This window comes from Vipera ursinii (genome assembly GCF_947247035.1).
Source record: "Vipera ursinii genome assembly, chromosome: 1".
Classification (NCBI taxonomy): domain Eukaryota; kingdom Metazoa; phylum Chordata; class Lepidosauria; order Squamata; family Viperidae; genus Vipera; species Vipera ursinii.
In genome coordinates, this window is record NC_139512.1 from 246,764,506 (window position 1) to 246,782,744 (window position 18,239).

At 39.4% G+C, this 18,239-nt stretch overlaps 1 protein-coding gene across 1 annotated transcript in view; it reads right to left on the reverse strand.

The window, feature by feature from the left end:
* Positions 1-18,239, reverse strand: part of MMS22L (MMS22 like, DNA repair protein) — a gene marked incomplete at its 5' end in the record, with an annotated part of 79,030 nt that overhangs the window by 15,662 nt on the left and 45,129 nt on the right. The window contains 6 exons of the mRNA XM_083350015.1: positions 461-630; positions 4,337-4,496; positions 4,632-4,774; positions 6,513-6,655; positions 7,816-7,966; positions 9,522-9,688. Coding sequence (XP_083206141.1) covers positions 461-630; positions 4,337-4,496; positions 4,632-4,774; positions 6,513-6,655; positions 7,816-7,966; positions 9,522-9,688 — 934 coding nt within the window. The remainder of the gene's footprint in view (positions 1-460; positions 631-4,336; positions 4,497-4,631; positions 4,775-6,512; positions 6,656-7,815; positions 7,967-9,521; positions 9,689-18,239) is intronic.

The following is an 18,239-nucleotide window of genomic DNA, read 5'->3' on the forward strand; positions in this document are numbered from 1 at the left end:
AAATGTGCCTAAGCCGGGTATTTGAACAAGGACCAAATACTTTTGAGATAATTAAAATCAAGAACTGAGCAACATGTAATCATCCCAAATCTTACTGTAGCCATGAGTTTACCTACATATGCGTATACTCATTAATACTTATATTACTCAAGCACACACATGCTGTAGATTTGTTTAGCCCAACTTTATTACTTTTATAAGTAATTCAAGGCGGCAAACATACTTAATACTCCTTCCTCCTCCTAATTTCTCCACAACAACTCTGTGAGGTAGGCTTGCGCTGAGACAGTGATTTGCCTAACGTCACCTAAAGCAGGACCAGAACTCAAAGTCTCCTGATTTCTATGCCAGCACCTCAACCACTATATCAAAGTGGTGCTTCTCTCTCTGTGTGTGTGTGTCCCTGTGTGCGTGCTTTCAAACGAATCGAGTATAGAGAGATATAGAGAAACCAGCGCACCTGGAGGAAAAATGGGAGATTCTCACGAATGGCAGCCAACATCACTGCAGGTAATCCTTTATCCTGCTGAAGCACAGCATGGGGCAAAAGCAAACAATCTATAATCCGGAACAAGAGGGGCTGTGCTTTGGAAGTAGCCAATATGGCTGCCCAGGATTTCACAAGGCATCCTGTTGAAATAAAACCAAGAAAAGCAAAAGTCAAAATTGCAAAAAGAGAGATGAAGCATGAACAAACCTTTCTGCCGGATTCCATTTCTACTGGTAACTATAGCAACTAGTCACATTTCCATGTATCCCGCTTAATAATCCTGGGGATGGTGAACGTCCATTTGTACAGTGAACTAAAAATGAGAGTTGCGAACTTTGGACTGAAGCCAGGTATGTCAAGGAAGAGTACACTCAAGGAAATAATGCTAACGTATGCCGCTTTTGTACTTTATATTTACTATTTGTTATGATCATTTCTAATGTCAATTACTTTGCCTTTTAATTTTCATCAAAAGCAGTAACATAGTTGGCTAAGAAATGAACAAATAAATATAAGGCAAAGCAAATGTTATGAATGCACAAAACATTCAGCAATATATTTTGAATCCCCCTTCACTTCCCTAAATAGGAAATATCACTAGGAAAATAAACAGAAACCTTACAGAAAGACAGAGCCTGTATCAGAACAGAATGCGTGACCCAATTTTATTTCTCAGTAACTTTTTAGGTCTGTACAGGAAAACGAATCAAAACTAGCACTATCGATTGACTCTGAATACCACAAGACTAATAAATTGTCTATTCTGGGAATGACAATATCACACAGCCCTAATAGCCTGAATTTCCTTCTAAGAGATATGTTTTCTTATGCTGCTCTTCCAAATAACTATAACTGAAAGAGGGAAAGGTATAAGTTACAATATTTTTATTTAATGTATTTTATACTATTTCCTAAGTTAAGAGTCTTAAAGTACAACAGATATTATAAAAGAATGTTAGTTATTAGAAGAAAGAACAAAAATTGAAATTAAGTAATATTTTTCTCTCCCCCCCACCTTTTTAAAAGACAACCTGGGTGAATTTTTTTTAAATAAAGGATGTAATAGTATGCAGCTCCCAAGAACTAAGGGAAGCATTCCAAAAAAAGGAAGGAAGGAAGGAAGGAAGGAAGGAAGGAAGGAAGGAAGGAAGGAAGGAAGGAAGGAAGGAAGGAAGGATCTTTTGAAAACAGTCATCAGGAAAGAGCAGAACTACTTTCAGTAATTATAAGGATTATTAGAGCTTATATGGGAAAAAGAACTATTGGAATCATAGGGCTGAAAGGGACCTTGGTGGTCTTCTAGTCCAAACCCCTACCCAAGGAAAGAGTCTTCAGTGTCCTGGTCACCAGCTGGTACTATGGTGTGGTAGCTGTTAACAGAAGCTGGTAGCAGTCATTGTAGCTGTTATAACACCGGCACATCATTTCGCAACACAGACAAAGCGAATGAGAAATCTCCCCTCCAGCTTCCCTTTATATAGTAGAATGTTGCTTGGATTCAAGTCCCGATTCTTTTAGTGTACCTTACCCAACTACTCCCCTACTTGAACAATAAAGGTAAAGGTTCCCCCGCACATGTGTGCTAGTCATTTCCGACTCTAGGGGCCGGTGCTCATCTCCGTTTCAAAGCCAAAGAGCTAGCGCTTGTCCGAGGACGTCTCCGTGGGCATGTGGCCGGCATGACTAGACGCCAAAGACACACGGAACGCTGTTACCTTCCCACCGTAGTGGTCCCTATTTTTCTACTTGCATTTTTACGTGCTTTCAAACTGCTAGGTTGGCAGAAGCTGGGACGAGTAACAGGCGCTCACTCTGTTACGCGGCACTCGGGATTCTACCCGCCAAACTGCCGACCTTCTGATCGACAAGCTCAGCGTCCTAACTCACTGAGCCACCGCGTCCCTTTTACTTGAACAATAAACATTGGCAATTTTTGCAGTTAAAGTGTGTGCCTATCATGCCATAATGTGATCTTTCCAAACAAGCAAGAACTCTATAGTTTCTCACTGACTTCTAGAAGGAAGAGACAGGAAGGAAGTTCATAGGAACTAAGCTGGCAAAAAGGGACGCGGTGGCTCAGTGGGTTAGGACGCTGAGCTTGTCGATCAGAAGGTCGGCAGTTTGGCGGGTCGAATCCCGAGTGCTGCGTAACAGAGTGAGCGCCTGTTACTCGTCCCAGCTTCTGCCAACCTAGCAGTTCGAAAGCACGTAAAAATGCAAGTAGAAAAATAGGGACCACTCCGGTGGGAAGGTAACAGCGTTCCGTGCGCCTTTGGTGTCTAGTCATGCTGGCCACATGACCACGGAGATGTCCTCAGACAAGCGCTGGCTCTTCGGCTTTGAAACGGAGATGAGCACCGGCCCCTAGAGTCAGAAACGACTAGCACGCATGTGCGGGGGAACCTTTACCTTTACCTTAAGCTGGCAAAAGAGAAAAAGGGATGACTGGTGAACTATGTCGAAGTAGGCAGCTGTGGAGCTGCTGAAGTTTTTAACCTGTCCAGACGAGCCAGTCATTCTAAGTGAATGTGGTCTGGAGAAGGAGGGAAGAAGGATGGGAGGGAGCATTATGATGCGGGATATTAACCCAAAAAAGTGGGGGGAGGGAAATCATCCCCCCCAAAAAAATCATGTTCCAAAGAGGAATAAAATGCTATGTTGCCAAGCCGAAGAAGAATAGCTAACTAAGTCTAGCTAACACCTTTCCTTAAAAGCAGAGAGGACATAGAAATTGCCACATACTTACCGGCTAGAAGCAGAATTTTTTACTTTCAAAAAAGGATCAATCATATGGTTTACTTAGCTACAGTAAAGGAGCTGGTCCTGAATCCAAGCAGCATTCCAATGACACAAAGGGAGAGAAAAATTCTCCTTCTGCTTGACTACGTCGCAAAACAGAATGTTACAAAAACAAAAACTTGCAACATAATGTACACGCTCACAACCAGTAGCCTTAAGGCATTGTATGGCTTGTATGGAAGTGTACGAATGGCCAGTCTATCTTCATTCTGGGAAAAGATATGTGTCTATACCAGGGGTAGGCAACCTCGGCTCTTTTATGACTCATGGACTTCAACTCCCAGAATTCCTGAGCCAGCTTGGCTGGCTCAGGAATTCTGGGAGTTGAAGTCCATAAGTCATAAAAGAGCCGAGGTTGCCTACCCCTGGTCTATACCTACAAAGATAAGAATCATGAAGCCAATGGTTTTCCCTATCATAACTTTATGGAAATAAAAATGTAGGATAAAAAGGTATTATTGACATTTGACATTTCTGAACTTTAATAATGAAGATCGCAGAGAATTAAAACCAACCAACCAACCAACAAAACAACAACAAACCACGGGTCTTCGAAGAAATCCCAAAATCATTTAAGACGCAAATAACCAGATTCAAATTATAATATTTTGGAGGGATTATGTGAAGAATTAGTGAAGACTATGCTAGGAAAAGGAAAGAAAAGAAGAGGACAGCCCAGCAAAAAGATCGCTGGACACAATCACAGCAACAACGGGTGCAACACAGGGGATCGGGAGGGCCAAGACTGAGGACAGATCTTCCCAGTTGCTAAGATTTATTCTCGGCTTGTTTCAGTGTGCTGCAGAAGGAGTTTCTGAGAACCTCAACAAATGCATATCCCAGCAACCTCTTAATGAACATAGCCCCATTTGCACTGTGTCTCCTGGCTGGTTTTTTATTGACAGACACTTGCAAGGGAACCAAAGGGCAACCTGGCTTTTGCAGGTTAGAAGTTCTTCCGCTGGAGAAGTTGCCTGGAAGCACTGTTGCCAATGGCTTTGCTTTCTACTGTTGATAAGGGTGGGGGGGACTAAACATGATAATTACCTATTATCTTGTAAGTGAGATGGAGTCCTTCTGCAGGGCCTTTCTTTATTAAGTAGGGTTTTACATATTTTAATATATCACCAAGATATTCTAATGCCTTTGTCACCATGACTGATTTTTCAGGCAGATGCTGAAGTCCACTGTAATTTTTTCCAACAGCCTAAGAAAATATGGGAGAAAAAAACAACAACAGAGAGCAATTCTTGATATTGGGATACATCTATCCTATTAAGATAGGCTAGGGTATTTTCTAATTCTATGCCTCCAAAATTGCTACTTATAATAAACACCATACCTCAATGAATTGGAAAACAGCCTCCTTAGGATCTTGTTTGTAGACTGACTCGTCAACGTGAGCCCTTGAGAAGATATTTATTATTTCTGGTAGTTTGAATATCAATCTTGTAAGTTCAGTCAGTTGTTCCATATACGCCTTATCTATTTATCAACACAACACAAGAATTTGATGTGACTTAGCATGGGACGTTTCCATCCTTAGACAGTTCCTTTGGCATGGTGAACTGCAACTTCTACAAGGGGAATATATGAATTGTACTCTAACACCAATATTGGTCAGTTGGATTTATATACTCTATTGTGTTTCCGCGAGGAGCACAAAGCAGTAAACTCAGCACTTCCTAGTCCATTTTTTCTGAACAACTACAAAAACTTTATAAGGTTGAGTTGGGAGTGTAATTGGCCAAGTCACTTAGTGAGCGCTGTCGGCAGAGGGTAAACTTGAACCTGAGCCTTACTAGTTCTAGACCAGGGGTCGGCAACCTGAAAAAGGAAAAGAGCCACTGGGAACCGGTTCCATCACACATAAAAAAAAGTGGGAGCCGCGTGTGTGCGTCCATGCACGCGCATGCGCAAAAAAGTTTTGTGCATGTGCAAAACGGATCTTTCTTGCACATGCGCGGACACGCGCGGTTGCCATTTTTTATGTGTGATGGAACCGGTTCCCGGTTGTGCGACGGCGACGGCCCGTTTGCAGAGCTACCGCCTTCGGCAGCCTGCAAACATGCCGCGACAGCTTTCCCAAAGAGCGGCGCCGCTGCCCGTTCGCGCGGAGGTGCGCGCGCACCTCTCCAAAGGTTTGGGGAGGTACGCACGTTCTGAGAGGTGCGCGCGCACCTCTCGGAATGGGCAGCAGTGCCGCTTGTTGGGAAAGCTGCCGCGGCCCGTTTGCAGAGCTGCCACTTTTGGCAGCCTGCAAACGTGCCGCGGCAGCTTTCCCAAAGAGTGGCGCCGCTGCCTGTTCGCACGGAGGTGCGTGCGCACCTCTTCAAAAGTTTGGAGAGGTGCGCGCGCACCACTGCCCGTTCGAAGAGGTGCGCGCGCACCGGGTGGCTGGGAGCCGCAGGAGATGGCTCAAAGAGCCACATGCGACTCCGGAGCCGCGGGTTGCCGACCCGTGTTCTAGACTAATACCTTAATCACTGTACCAAGTTCAGATTCAAAAGACTGCAAAAAAGCAGTTTTGTTTAAAGCATAGCTATTTCTTGGAAATTTTAAGATGCTATGATTGTTAGTCAGTATTTTCCATCCAACCCTTTGCTTTCAGAGGGTTATCAACCTCTCTCTTTCCATCTTTGTTATTCCCCCTTGCAAACATCTGTGTACTTCAGTATACATTAAAAAAGAAAAAGAAAAACCCAAGCCCACTAACATTTCTACATTATATCCATTACTCAAGTCAACCAAGCTCACCAGTTCAGGTGAGATAATCAAAGATCAAAATCTAAAGTACATGAAATGACCACTAATCCATCTGTTGTCTTTTACCCCAGGTTACTTTCAGAGGTGTCTTGCCCTTTGCTTGAAAATATAATAAAAAAGAACCACTAGCATTAATACCTATAAATACAGATTTTCAACTGCCCTACAGTAAAATACCCTCACACATGAGTTAAAATGTTTTGAAATATTTTATCAAATTTAACCTGATTTCCAATAAATTACATTAGTCATCAAGTTTGTTTTTCAAATGAACACACTTACTTTAAATTAAATTTAAAATTAAGCAGCTAATCAATTAGCCAAATAGGCAAACATAAACTGGAAGCATAATAAAGCAAAAAAAGTGGTAGAGGTAACAGTAAACTAACGTTGTGCACATAGTTGAAAAGACTTAGGTTTCTATTGCTGCTGATCACATATAAATCAATGCACATACTAGTAGTCTGGTCAGCATCTGTTCTGATCAAAGTCTCAGGAGGCTGATTGATAAACATTTGTAAAATGCATCGAAACCATGACTGAACAAACAAGGATTGGTAAGATGAATGACCCATGCCAGTAAGAGCTTCAGCCAGGGCACTGTATAGAAAAGAAAGCCAATAAAGAAAAACACATTAGGTAAACAGAAACGGACGTGGTGGCTCAGTGGGTTAGGACGCTGAGCTTGTCGATCAGAAGGTCGGCAGTTTGGCGGGTCGAATCCTGAGTGCCGCGTAACAGAGTGAGTGCCTGTTACTTGTCCCAGCTTCTGCCAACCAAGCAGTTCGAAAGCACGTAAAAATGCAAGTAGAAAAATAGGGACCACTACGGTGGGAAGGTAACAGCGTTCCGTGCACCTTTGGCGTCTAGTCATGCCGGCCACATGACCACGGAGATGTCCTCGGACAAGCGCTGGCTCTTCGGCTTTGAAACAGAGATGAGCACCGGCCCCTAGAGTCGGAAACGACTAGCACGCATGTGCGGGGGAACCTTTACCTTTAAACAGAAAAGTCAGTCTTTCTCCTTGATTTGTATCATTATTTTTTATCAGTAAATGATTCCAAGAACTCCTGCTTCTAAGAAATGCCCTGTATGCTCTATGGCACAGAATACCATGCCTTCTCCCAAAACTGGACAGAACTGATCCCTAAACCAATTTGTGCAATGCAACTGCAACAAGATCTAGGATATCAGTTATTCCCAGTTTTCTAAATAGTGCTTCGTGTACAGCCAGCAGAACAGCTGTAAAATTCCCTGCAGCTTGCATAGTCCAGGGAGTTAGGAAAATCAATGAAAATATAATGCAACATAAATGTTTTCAGGAAAATTAATATTATAATTTATCGGAGTCAGTCCTCCTGAACTATTGAGAAGAAAAATGATAATTCTGTTTGGTAATGCAATTTAGTGTCCTTAATCTCTAACATACATCTATTCCCTTTCTTCTTCATTACTCTCTCTTCTGACACCCCTCTTTTTTCTGACATTCCTCTTTCCCCACCATACATCCTCTTTCCTAGCAGACTGAGAAGAACTGTCAGACTTGACCAAAGCATGACAAAATGGCTGTTGAAATTGGATTATTTAATGCACTGAAAGGATATTATTGGTGCTATTATTTATGCAACTGAAGAAAAATCTAGAAATCCTGCTTTTACAGAAATTTATAATAAAAACCTACATGTTATTGCAATAGAAGCAGAAAAACCAAAGTTATGCAAATACCTGCTTTTATTCAACCAAGATGTTGTATGGCTTACCTATTTTGTATCAGATGAGTTAGATACCTGGAAACCAGCTGTGGGCAAACCATGTCATCCCATCCAAACAACTGCATCATAGATATAACTGGCTGAGGTTGGAGATCTGGTGTACATGTGCTGGGTAAATCCAGAGCTAACAAAGTCAAACCTGTTTTTAAAAAGAAAGTGGGTATGTGTTAGAAAAGCAGAGAAGTAGAGAAAACCTACATGCTTTGTATACCACTGATTTTTTTAAAAAAAATACTAAGATTCCTTCCCCATCCCCAGCAAATATAAATAATTTGAAATCTTGAGCAGAGCTGCAAGACATACACTTCAGTTTTTCCTGCTTGCTGTTTGTATCTTAAAATCTGTTTCCACCAGCTGCTATTTACTTCCAGGAAATTCTACTGTAAAAAATGAAAGAAACTGGAAATAGGAATCATAAAGTGAGATGGATTATGCTATATGTTGTCAAACCAGCTTCATGAGTCAGACTTACTCTGTAGCATGGGTCAACTCATGCTATTTATAATCATGGAGTTAATTATTATTATTATCTTTGTGGACATTTGGGGAGATAGGAAAATGATATTGGCACTAATTCTGTAATCAAAATGAGTTAAAATTTAACTGTGCTATGTCATTTATTCATTCATTGAATATGTATTAAGAAACTTATACTTTCACTGTTCTTTAGCATTTTAACACAAACACTGCTATATTCTCAGTGTTATTAATGATTAATTATATAGGGTTTTTTTTAACCTTTTTAAGCAATTATGCAAGGAAAAATTAGAGCCACTGCTTTAGCGTTGTGTCTGTACGCTATTGCATGCCAAGGAAGTGGGCAAATATTTCTTTTCCATTGCATTTTATTCCACCTGCTGAAGTTCAAGGTCTTTTTTACATTAATGACAAGGATTTTAAGGATGCATATGTTCAGTTCTTAATTCAGGTTAAGGAAAATGTATTTAAATTCAAATCTATCTTTTACAAATAATACTGAAATGGATTCAGTGAGGTATTATAACTAAATGCAAGCCTTCTTGCGCTAAGTTGAAATATACAGAGTTAGTATACGGGAATTTCATGGAAGAAGTAGTACTATATTAAAATACAAAGATGGGCACAGCTCTAGTGAAGTCAAGGATCACCACTTCTATAGTTTAGTTGCAAGATGTTGTTCCATCTGCTAGGATTTTGATTCTTACATTATAAGACTCCAGAATATAGGGTGTTATTTTTTTATTAAAAAGTCATACAAAATGTATTTGAAATCTTACTTGATATATTTACAAAACAGTGAAGATTATGATAATCCTAGAGAAACTCAAGGGAAGGGAATCTGTAGCAGCAAGAGACTGAACAAACTCATTTAAGCACAGAGAATGCGTGAAGTATTGAACAGGATGACATATCAACCATTAACATTGCTTAAGATCACAGTACATATTATTTCAAATATAATGAACATCTAACAAAACGTGCCACCCTATTTACGGATCCGAGGGACCATATGAATCAAGTGAGCACTCTACTAAAATGAATATATGACTCTCTCTTCCCACTGAGGTATACACATGCATCGAAAGGCTGGATGCGCCTACAAGACTCCGTACTGTTTGCAGATAAAGTCTACTATATTCAGTAACAACGTATTTAGAAATGGGAAGAACGCATCACGGTCACAAGAAACATGAGAGCATGTTGGGAGTACAAACCTGCAGCAGTATCTGCAAGCTGAGGAGGGGAAGACTTCGACATCCTCTGGCCCTTCAAGTAGGGAAAGAAATTTCTCCAGAGAGCTTTGGCAACAGCAAGGTGGTGCTCTTTCGCCACCGATGAAGGCTGTGCGCTGGGTCCCTGGTTTAACTGCTTATGTGCTGTTCTAAGAAAAAAAATAAAAGTAATACGACCATAAAGACTATTGTCCTGGGAGGAAGAGTAATTGAATTTTTTAGATGCCTTTGGGATGGCTACTGTGCATCCTTCCTAAGGATTTAGAAATCACCTTTTGTAATTCAAAACTTGATGGATACAAGCAATTTGATGGATAAATGATGGCATATTAAGCACTGTAAAGTTAATGTTAATTATTGATGTCAGCCATTAATTATGCACCTCTTAATATGTCAGGCCCAAATGGGAAACAGGCAGTTCTAAAATGAATGTGCGTATTTATCAAATGACAAGTAAGCACGCTCACACTCCCAATGCCAAATCTTTCATGATTTGTTAATTTTCTTTGCACGATGTACAGAAACTGGGTCAGGCATAGAATATCTATGAATATTTCCCCCCCCCCCCAAAAGCATTTATCACTGAAGTTTTCTTTTTGCAGCCCCAGTAGAGATAAGTGAATAAAAACAAACAAACAAAGATTAACCCTTTTCAAGTACGTGGCAGCAGTGTTCATAGCACACTGAGGACCAAAGTTACTATTATATCTAAAGTCAGTCCTTTACAGAGACAATGTGGCATGAATTCAATAACACATTCAATTTTCTTTGATTCTGCTAGTACAATTCCTACTACTTAATCTAATTTGGAAGTTGTGACTTTCTAAAGGTTCAATAGAGATTTGTCTGCAGGGAATCGGTTGGAGGAGGGGCAGGAAGCATTAATAAATTTGTCTGGCAGACTAGAAAGCAAGGCATTGCTGCACTTGGACGATCCACTAAATAACATGCTTATTAAAAACAATTCATAGAAATGCACTATCATTCCTGCTCCTATTTATCTCGTGGTCAGCTAAATTGAGATTGCAGATTAAGGTACTAGCAGTATTATTACATTTGCTTTATTAAATTCTATAAACAGCAGAGTAAAATCAAAGGCAAGGCATAAGTCAGTGGCAAACTACAAGAAAAGGCAGTTGTCTTCAATCTCCTTCAGCTCGTCACTGACAACCAGACTGAAATCAGAAAAGGACTTGCATATTTGTGAATTTTATCCTAACTCCTTGAGAACTACGTTTCTTTCCACTGTTATTATGCTGGCTTTATTTTTTATGGGACCAAAGACTGTTGTGATAATTTGCTTGGAGTTATGTTAATTATTTAAGCAGTCTTTTTAGGTCTACACAGTCCATAATAATCTGTGGCAAAAATAGCCTGTGGAAACTCCATTCTATCTGTATTCTCCTCCCTCCCTTTGGATTGTACAACGTATATATCTCTTGCCCTATCCATCTCTGGCAACTGCATTAGTCTGCCTGAAACAGAAGACTTTGTAATAAAATTATAAATTGCATCTGCAAGGAAGAAAAATGTGATGAAAATCACAAGGAAAAAACCCCACAGAATCAGATGTTGTATTGCATGTCTGCATCGGTCAAAGAAACAAGACTTATGGTTGACATTTAACATTATGGACCTCTCCTTAATAAAGAAATATATAAGAGAATAAATAGAGACACACTATATAACATCTGTTTTCTGGGTTATTTATCTCTCACTTTGGAGTCAATATAGCAGTTTAGGTACTTTCTGTTCTTTCCTAATTGAAAATCAGCCCTAAATCTAAAGATGGATTAAAAAAATACTTTTAACTAAATTTCTAAGAAAAATATACATATATTGATCCTAGCAAAACATGGATTTCAAAAATTAATATATATTATTTTTTGTTAAAAATATGGCCTATTGCAAAGAATTAACCACTAGTTAGCTGCCTATGTATAAATATTTGCATAAGCTTTTTTTTTGCATAACAGCATCATACAAAATGCTTTTTTGAATTATTGGCCCATCTTCTGGAGTGGTTTTTCATGGGGTATCAGAGGCTGCAAAAATCAAGTTGTACTGCAAAATCAGACCTAGGCATTGCTTTAACGGAAGAGACCCAGACTAGTAGTTTGAATGGAAAGTCAAAAGAAGACATGCACAAATAACCTCTGTACTATTCTAAATACTAGTATCTGTATTATTATCAGGAATCAAATTCAATGCAAAGGAGATTTTACCTTTCAGTGAGAATCTCAAGGGATGTGCCCCTTAAAATACCCAAACATACATACATGTTAGTGCATGCCTCAAACGTACGTGTAACCCTTTGGATCTTATTCATAGACAAATGGTTACTTTTGTTGTCATCTGCCTGTTTTTCACAATGAAAAACCTGTAATTGCTATTCACATATGTATCTTCAGCTAACAGAGATCAGAAAATTAAAGAGGCATTATTGTGATACCACATATCTTTGCCAACTGATATTGCCTCTTTGCAAATTCTTGGCATATGAAAACTTTAAATACCATGCAAAAAATCTTATCAGGCTGTCACAACACATTCACTATACAGTTATTTATTTATTTATTATATTTTTATAGGATTCATATTCAACAGAGATGTATGAGAGATATTACAGGTTTAAACAGTAAAACAATTCACTCTGGAAATATACTTTAAATAGCATATTTATAGAATCTAAAATGTTAAGACTAATTTAGATTTTAAAAGGTATATAAACATGAATGCGTTTCCACATCATCATTATCTAAAACTTGTCACTTAAAACACTTCTGGATTTAACACTCCAACCTATCCCAACAATCCAAATTATCTATAGAAAATAATCGCAAATTGTAAGAAATGTAACTGCACTGGCAGAATTTTGTGTCTTTTAAATCACATAAGCAGGAGAAAGTTTTTGCCATCAATGTGATGGGACATTGGATTCTCAATTTATGAACATATGTAGAAGGAAGAATAAATGTTCTGCATCACAAGAAACTACATGCCATAGGGTATGCTCATTTACAAATGCCAAAGTCTTGATTTTAATATATAAGAAATAATTATATATAATAATTAATATATAAGAAATAATTATGCAAATTATTCATTGAATCAGAGATAGCAATTGTAGACTCTTGATTTTAATATATAAGAAATAATTATATATAATAATTAATATATAAGAAATAATTATGCAAATTATTCATTGAATCAGAGATAGTAATTGTAGACTCAGCAGTGATCTACAACTGGATTATGGTTTTGTTAAGAAGTACATTTTAAAGGCTCAAGTATTGATTACTTTGTGATGGCTGTGGAAAGTGTTGAGTATTTTAAAATTGGGATTATTTTTAAATTCTGTTAGATCCAGTTTTGAACCATGGAGTAGCTGTAACCATGATCATACAAAGGAAAAGTCCATTCACCTAAAGGTATGTGGAGAGGCTTACTTTTTTGCCTCACGTTGTCATGTAGAAAACCAACAATCTAATGTTCCTTCATCTCCTAACCAAACAATGTTTTAGGAGATATCCACCATTGCTCACACAAACTTTTCTCAAACATCAGCAACTACGGAAGAGCTAATTTTCTCTCTCTCTCTCTTCCTCCTTCCTTCGTATTTATCTTCTATCTAAAAATATCTATATAGGTTTACTAAGCCTATATGAGGCTCTTAAAACATCTTCCCTCCTCTAGGGAGTCCTCCTAGATTCACGGCTCACCTTGGAAGACCATGTAGGAGCTGTGACTAGGGGGGCCTTCGCCCAGGTTCGCCTGGTGCGCCAGTTGCGGCCCTATCTTAGCCGGGATGATTTGTGCACGGTCACTCATGCGCTCGTGTCCTCTCGTCTGGACTACTGCAACGCTCTCTACATGGGGCTGCCCTTGAGGACCACCCGGAAGCTCCAACTGGTACAGAATGCAGCCGCGAGAGTTGTGTTGGGAGTCTCCCGATACTCCCACGTTACACCGCTGCTCCGTGAGCTGCATTGGTTGCCGGTTGTCTTCCGGGTGAGATTCAAGGTACTGGTAACGGTGTTCAAAGCCCTCCATGGCATGGGGCCGGAGTACCTTAGGGAACATCTGCTGCCGGCATCAAGCTCCCTGCGCCCTGTGCGTTCCCACAGAGAGGGCCTCCTCAGGGTGCCACTGATCAGAGAATGTCGATTGGTGGCCCCCAGGGGGAGATCCTTCTCTGTGGGCGCTCCGGAGCTGTGGAATCAGCTACCGGTAGAGCTCCGGATGGCGCCCGATCTTCGCTCCTTTCGTCGCGATCTCAAGACCTTTCTGTTTGTACAAGCCGGCCTAGCCTGATGGGGATTGGTGGGGTTTTTTATTTTTGGTGGTTTAGTTTTTAACTTGGTGTTTTAGAATTCTATTTTAACTGTTTTAATATGGGCAACTATTTAATCTCTTTTTAACGTTTGTATTTAGTATTTTATTCTGCCCTGTGAACCGCCCTGAGTCCTCAGGGAGAAGGGCGGTATACAAATATTATTAAATTAAATTAAATTAAAATTAAATTAAACTAATGGATTGTGAGATCAAAGCCATCATCAACCAATGCTAACTGGTTACATTAACTGGAACATGTTTTACAACTTCTATCATGAGCATTAACGAATTTCAACACCAACTAAGCAATAAATTCATTCAGGGACTTGTCTTTGGGAGGAGGGGAAGTTATATGTAGGTGAAATGTTTCACTGAGACAAAAACATTTTGATTTGCCCCATTTGTATGAGAGAAGAAATTCAGCAATCCCTGCCAATATATTTTTATTACCAAATAATTCTTTAGAAGACTATTCAATAAGACAAAAGACATTGGATAAATGCTACATTTTTATTCTGAACAAAGCTTATCCATCATAATCCATTTTAGTTATAATACTGCTTTGTGTCTAGGAGGATGATCATTAACAGATTCCATATTATTCTGTTTTCTCATATTTGTAAAACCAACACATGGAATGTTTATACATAGGAGTACAATAGATAAACTGTTTGCCCAATGTTTAATCTGAAATATTTATTCTGTTACATTAAAAATTACATTTAGTGATAACTTGGGAGGCTTATCTAAAAATATATATAAAGATTTGACAATGGACTATGTGTGCACCTATGATCTCAAGTTATGGACCTTTTACTCTAATGTATATTTAATTTAATTTTTAATTTATTAATATTTCTATACCGCCCTTCTCCCGAAGGACTCAGGGCGGTGTACAGGGCAAGAATAAAACACAAAGTTATAAAAATTAAAAAGTAATTAAATACATGCCCATAATTTAATAATTTTAACTTTTGTATCTGTCTTTTACGTATTGCCCTGTTAACCGCCCTGAGTCTCTTGAGAGAAGGGCGGTATATAAATTAAATAAATAAATAAATAAATAATAAATAAAAACAATAAATACATTAATAAAACCCCAATAAAATGATAATAAAATAATTTCTACCTATAAGTAACAGAATAGCATTACATATTTTGGTTAATTTACTAATGCAAATGAATTACTAACTTCTTGCACTAAAAAGGGCATGATAAACGTAGCTGCTTTCCTTAATGTTTTTTTTAATACATGTAAGTGTGTCTGAAGGAGTTTACTGAGAAAAGCAATCCAATATTTGATATATCTACTCATAGATTGTAGGGACACGGTGGCTCAGTGGGTTAGGACACTGAGCTTGTCGATCAGAAGGTCGGCAGTTTGGCGGGTCAAATCCCGAGTGCCGCGTAACAGAGTGAGCGCCTGTTACTTGTCCCAGCTTCTGCCAACCTAGCAGTTCGAAAGCATGTAAAAATGCAAGTAGAAAAATAGAGACCACTACGGTGGGAAGGTAACAGCGTTCCATGCGCCTTTGGCGTCTAGTCATGCCGGCCACATGACCACGGAGATGTCCTCGGACAAGCGCTGGCTCTTTGGCTTTGAAACGGAGATGAGCACCAGCCCCTAGAGTCATAAACGACTAGCATGCATGTGCAGGGGAACCTTTACCTTTACCTTACTCATAGATTAAAGTGATAAAATTAAAGAAAAGCTTTAACCCTTTGATTGTACTGATCAAGACTAGTCTGAAAGTTGCTGTCAAAGATGAAGAAGTTCTTCTTCTACAGATCCCATATGTACATCATACAACTGGGCCATTAAATACCAGTGATATGAAAGTACCTCCCACCATGTTGGAAAGTAATAGGGTACAATATCTGAAGGATGTGGGATAGGCTTGCTAGCTACACTTAAGTCCCAAAGGTGGTTTTTCAAAAGGCAACTTTTCCTTGAAAACGTTTCACTTCTCATTCTGAAGAACTGAAGAATCTTGGATCAGAAGCAAAACGTCTTCAAGGGAAAACAAAGAAAGTCCAGTTGCCTTTTGAAAAAAAGCACCTTTGGGACAACCATGACCTGGATGACTGAGAGTCTCCATAGAGATCTAACGTTGAGGCAAAAAACAGCTGGTTCTCTTTGCCCAAGAAGACCAGCTCAGCTTCTGGTTTTATGAATGGGGTTTGTGCTGCTAAAATGAGATTCAACTTCTGATATGAAGAGTCTTTTATATTGGCAAACCAGCCTCTGACCATGCTAGAAATAATAAGAGCTACATACATTACTCTTTAAAAAAAATCAGAGGGAACTTACAGTGATTTCATATAAGACAGAAAATATGAGAAATACTATACAAAATAAGTATGACATATAAATAGTGTGGGAGGAAAACTAGCTGAGACAGTTAATGATAGTCTAGGTTTTTAAGTTAAGGTAAATTACTAGCTAGTCTACTAATATAAATGCTGCAGAGCACTGAAAATGGTGGTTGCTCTGTGTGTGTGTGTGTGTGTGTGTATGTATGTGTGTGTATATATATATATATATATATATATATATATATATATATATATATATATATATATATATATATATATATATATATATATATATATGTGGATCTTTGGTCATTCGGGTTTTTTCCCCGCGTAGAACTAAAGGTGTAGGAGCAACGTTTCGACGGAATCCCATCCGTCATCATCAGGCTGGTGGCTTCAGCTTCCTTCTTCTGGGGGAAGCATGTGGTAGTGGCTGTTTGTTCCTCTTTTTTAAACTGCCAGAGGGGGTGTGTTCTGTGGGTGGAGGTGTGCTCTGATTGGGTGGGGGATTAAGTGTGTTCTGATTGGGTGGGAGTGTGTTTTGAATGGTGGGTGTGTTCTGATTGGGTGGGGGTGTGTTTTGAGTGGATGGGCTGGTCTCAGCTGCCAGCCTTAGACCTGAGATGGTGAGTTGTGCTGCTTTTGTTTGGCTTCGTGTTTGTGGTGGTGCCATATATATATATATATATATATATATATATATATATATATATATATATATATATATATATATATATACATACATACACACACACACACACACACACACACACACATTGCTAAGAAAAGCTACCCTCTTTTTTAGGGTTAATGGATGCTTTTGTCAAGATTTTAGGTCAGATTAACCTTTTGCTCACAATAGGGTTGTTTATTGGTTTTATTTTTACTGACTTTGAATGAATCTAAAAGAAAGGATGGGGAAATCAATATGAAGCAAGACAATGGGCTCTCAAGCCTCTGGCTATACTTGCTTTTGGTTTGGACTCACACACAGTTTTGCAAACGCTGAGATGGAGGAGGATTAGCCTGCTTGTGTTGAGTAAACTGATGATACCCAATGAACAGTTTCTGTTGTAAACCCCTTAGGATGTGCAAAGCTACACTAGTTGGCATTAGAGCAGATAAGCTGTCGAACTAGCTGTAATCTCATTTAGACCTGAGCTGATCCTCCTGTCCTTTTACTCCACAGGATCAAGGAAAACCACCAAGCAAGCAGATGTATTAACAGCAGCACTGCTGGCTGGATCTGACAAATGTATCATAAATTCCTCTCTTTGTGAAAGTTTGCATATAGCTTGAACTGAGCCAGAGAAATCGATGGATGGCAGAATTTATTAGTACTCTTATTATTGCAGGCTATTTTCTATTTATGGAAGGGCAGCTATTACCCGGTAGTTCTGGAAACTTGATCTTGCATGGTGACCGTTTCCTCTTTCCACTAGCACTTTTTATTCTTGGTTGTGGTTCAGGATTTACAGATTGATTAATTAATTTACAGATAGTTCTCGCTTACTGACCACTCATTCAGGAACTGTTCAAAGGTGCAACAGTGCTGAACCAGTGATATGACCGGTCCTCAAAGTTTATAACTGGTCCTCCAAGTTCTGTCCAAGCTAGTTACCCCCCCCAGTCACAAAATTGCAATTTAGGCACTTGGCATGTGTCCTGTGGTCACATGATCACCATGTGTGACCTTTGCTGGCAGCTTTCTACAAGCAAATTCAACGGGGAAACTGCCAAGGAAAGCTGCATGTCCCTCTGGTAAATTCACCCCAGGTTTTCCTGTGCACCACGCTGCACCCTCCTTCCCATAGCCTGCCTCTGCACACACACATGCCCTCCCTCCTTCATACTCCCTGCACTTGCAGACACGTGTCTTCTTTCCCTTGGCTGCTACACTATAGCACCTCTCTCCCAACCTATTATGTACAGGCTATGCTGGGCCACTCAGGGCCTCCGCCACCCCTCTGTGGTACCTTGTGGATGCTGTTCTTCACCTGGGACTTCTGCTGCTTCCTGCTTAATCACCTGCATCTCTTGGGGCAGGGG